At 41.9% G+C, this 2,873-nt stretch overlaps 1 protein-coding gene across 1 annotated transcript; it reads right to left on the bottom strand.

The window, feature by feature from the left end:
* Window positions 1-2,088, bottom strand: LOC120745244 (zinc finger CCHC domain-containing protein 12-like). Its single transcript, XM_040049963.1, has one exon. The coding sequence runs from the start codon at window positions 2,059-2,061 to the stop codon at window positions 1-3; it is 2,061 nt and encodes a 686-aa protein (XP_039905897.1). The 5' UTR covers window positions 2,062-2,088.
* Window positions 2,089-2,873: the final 785 nt, after the last annotated feature.

Below are 2,873 nucleotides of genomic sequence, written 5' to 3'. Positions count from 1 at the left end.
TTAACAGTAAATGTCACTTTCACGGAGAACACCTGGCTGGACCAACACGCCGGATGGGAGTTGGGGCATGGCAGGTGCTTCGACCAACACAACATCTTGGGGTTTAGTTCTTTTCTGCTCTACTTTACACGTGGCATAACATTTTTTTCCCGGAGCAATGGTAAGTGGCCCTGGACCTTGCCATTTCACTTGCCCTATGGGATCGTCGGCTGCATGGGGTCCTAGGGACTGAGTTTGGATTTTGTCATAAACTGCCTGTATCCTCATGGAGCTGACTTTGTTCTCACTACCGCTATCTCTGCACAGCTGAAATAGGCGGCTGAACAGAAAAGCGTTGGTACCAACCACTACAGGGGTTTCATGACCTTGTGGGGGCTCAGGACAGACGAGAGCGAGGACGTTAAGGGGACCCTTGACACCTGCTACATCCTCAGGGAACTCTATCTCTACTACTACATACCCATGGTAGGGGTAGGACTCAGCTGATAGGCCCCAGATGGCTAGATTGGAAATGGGCTGTATAGGGACTGTTGGTATGTTGGCTCTATACCAATCCTCAAAGATAATGGTCACTGTTGACCCTGAATCCATGAGACCATGGCATGAGATGTTATTGACCTTAATAGGAGCTATGGATGATGGACCGATAAGACCTTCCGGTATGTTGACACTTTGAGTTGGAACATTGGTAGTATTAACTCGGGCAACACACTGATCTTGAGCATCTGTACTTTGACTTTGTCCATGTGGGCTTCCATGCACTTGATGAATAAGCTTTTTGATTACCTTTTGAGCATTCTCCGGAGCTGTACATTTGTTTGCAAAATGGCCATTTTCCCCACATCTGTAGCAGAAATTATCTGACTCTTTACTACTCTTTGGCTTAAAGGTAGATGACTTTGGATTAAAGTCTCCTTTGGACTTAGAATAATGGCCTCTCTCTTTTGCATAATGTTGTGGCTTTACTGACATTACACTTAACTGTGTTTTCAGCTCTTTGACTTCTTTTCTTAACTGTTGCACTTCGCTGCTTGTGTCTGATTTCTCTTTTTTCTTTTCTCTGGACATCTTTTTGTGGCTTGACTCTGTAGAATGAGACTGCTTGTTGAGCTCTTTCAGCTTTTCTTTTAGCTCGTGAATTTCGGACTGAAAATCATGTTGCTGACAGCCTTTAGAGTCTGTTTCACTTGCTACTTGCACTGCATGCACATGCGGTCTCTGTGCTGGTTTTTTGAGTTTTTGTCTTGCAGCTTCACGCTCCTCTTCTTCTCGAATTTCTTTGAGTAGGCTTAAAAATGTCGGGGGATCATTTCGCTTATCTCTTAGACCTAGCTGAAGCAGCATGAAGTCTGATTCAGTGGCACCTTTAATGAGTTGCTCAAGTCTTGCTCTGTTGGCTTCATCTACCTGTAGGCCTCCTTTTTGCACTACTTTGTTCAGTAATCTTACCAGTCTCAGCAAGAATTTAGACAAGCACTCACCTTGTCTTTGATGCATAGCTCTGAATGTGAGATACAATTCCTCACCGGATTCTGAGGTTCCAAAGGTACTTTCCAATGCCTGTAAGTAATCCATATGGTTTGCCATGGGATTAGACATGCGCACTGCTTGAATGATCTCCAGCGCTGGCCCTTTGAGACTCTCAATAATCCTTCTGCGTTTCTCCTTATCTGAGCACTCATACTCATCAGTCATGAACTTTACTTGTTCTAACCAGCTGTCTAAATTGTCTTCACCAGGTGGAGTAGGGTGGACTCCAGAGAAGATTCTAAAACGACGGTATGACTGGCTTTCATTTGGCTTGGACTGCAAAACATCACCTACCGCCCGAATGATTGACTCAGGGTTGCTGTTCCATGAGGTGCTAGGATCACATAGTCTTTTAACATCCTCCAATGTTTTCCCTTCATCATGTAGAAATCTGTCCAACTTCTCTGTGAATAGGTCAGAGTTTGTTTCTTGTTCCGCAACAACTATTTTCCATTTACCTCCTTCTCTAAAGGAAATCACCTCTGGTGGAACTTTGGTAGGATCGACTTCTTGACGGCATTCACATAACATGGTCAGGGTTTGATTATTGGCATCAAACATTTTTCCTCTTACTCTTACCTTGCCCAAGGTTTTTACTTGTTCGAGTGTTTCTTCTACTGTGGATATTTCTTCCTCTTCAGACACTCCAAGAACTAGGATGGCATGTGCCTGATCAAGCCCTTCACCTCTGCACCAATTTGCAAGATTTGGTTGTGAAACATTACTTTTAGTGGCCATAGTTTTAACAACTTACTTTGTAGGGGGAAGACAAGAAATAAATTAAAATTACTTTTTAGGACCAGTGTGACTCTTAGTCACTTTAAGGTTACAGCAGATTTAGTGGTAACTTAAAAGTTATATAATACAACAAAACAATCCCAGCGGTGCCTCCAATGTGTAGCACCCAACTCAAGTAGCTCTGGATTAACCCTCGGGTAAGATGGTGATAGTACTCTGAGCGGGGCCCTGGGTACGTTACTTATTTTATTGGTAAACAGGAGAAACGATAGCTAACCAATTTTAACCTTTGTACTTAGAAATCTTAATGTTGGCGGTGCCTCCACTTAGTGAAAATAAGGAGTTCTGTTTAATCTTCACTAAGAATAATGAATTTATCTAACATGCTAAACCTCTCTTTTACCTTTTTAATAACCCTTATCACTTATAAACTCTGCAAATCATAAATATGATACAACACAAAACTTTAAATTCAAAATGTAAGATTTAGTCAAACCAAAGTATGATTTAAATAAAAAAACAATATTCCAAGTTCTGAAGTGTTTCCTTACAATTGGATGGTTTTTCCCTCTTCACAATTCACAGTCAATGTTTAGACACAACAC

The sequence above is a fragment of the Simochromis diagramma genome, unplaced genomic scaffold (genome assembly GCF_900408965.1).
Source record: "Simochromis diagramma unplaced genomic scaffold, fSimDia1.1 OVJJ01000021.1, whole genome shotgun sequence".
Taxonomy (NCBI): Eukaryota; Metazoa; Chordata; class Actinopteri; order Cichliformes; family Cichlidae; genus Simochromis; species Simochromis diagramma.
This window is presented reverse-complemented; position numbering and strand designations above follow the sequence as displayed.

Bases quoted from the DNA above. Each gene is read 5' to 3' on its own strand.
- LOC120745244 (XM_040049963.1), bottom strand. From the start codon at position 2,061: ATGTTATGTGAATGCCGTCAAGAAGTCGATCCTACCAAAGTTCCACCA.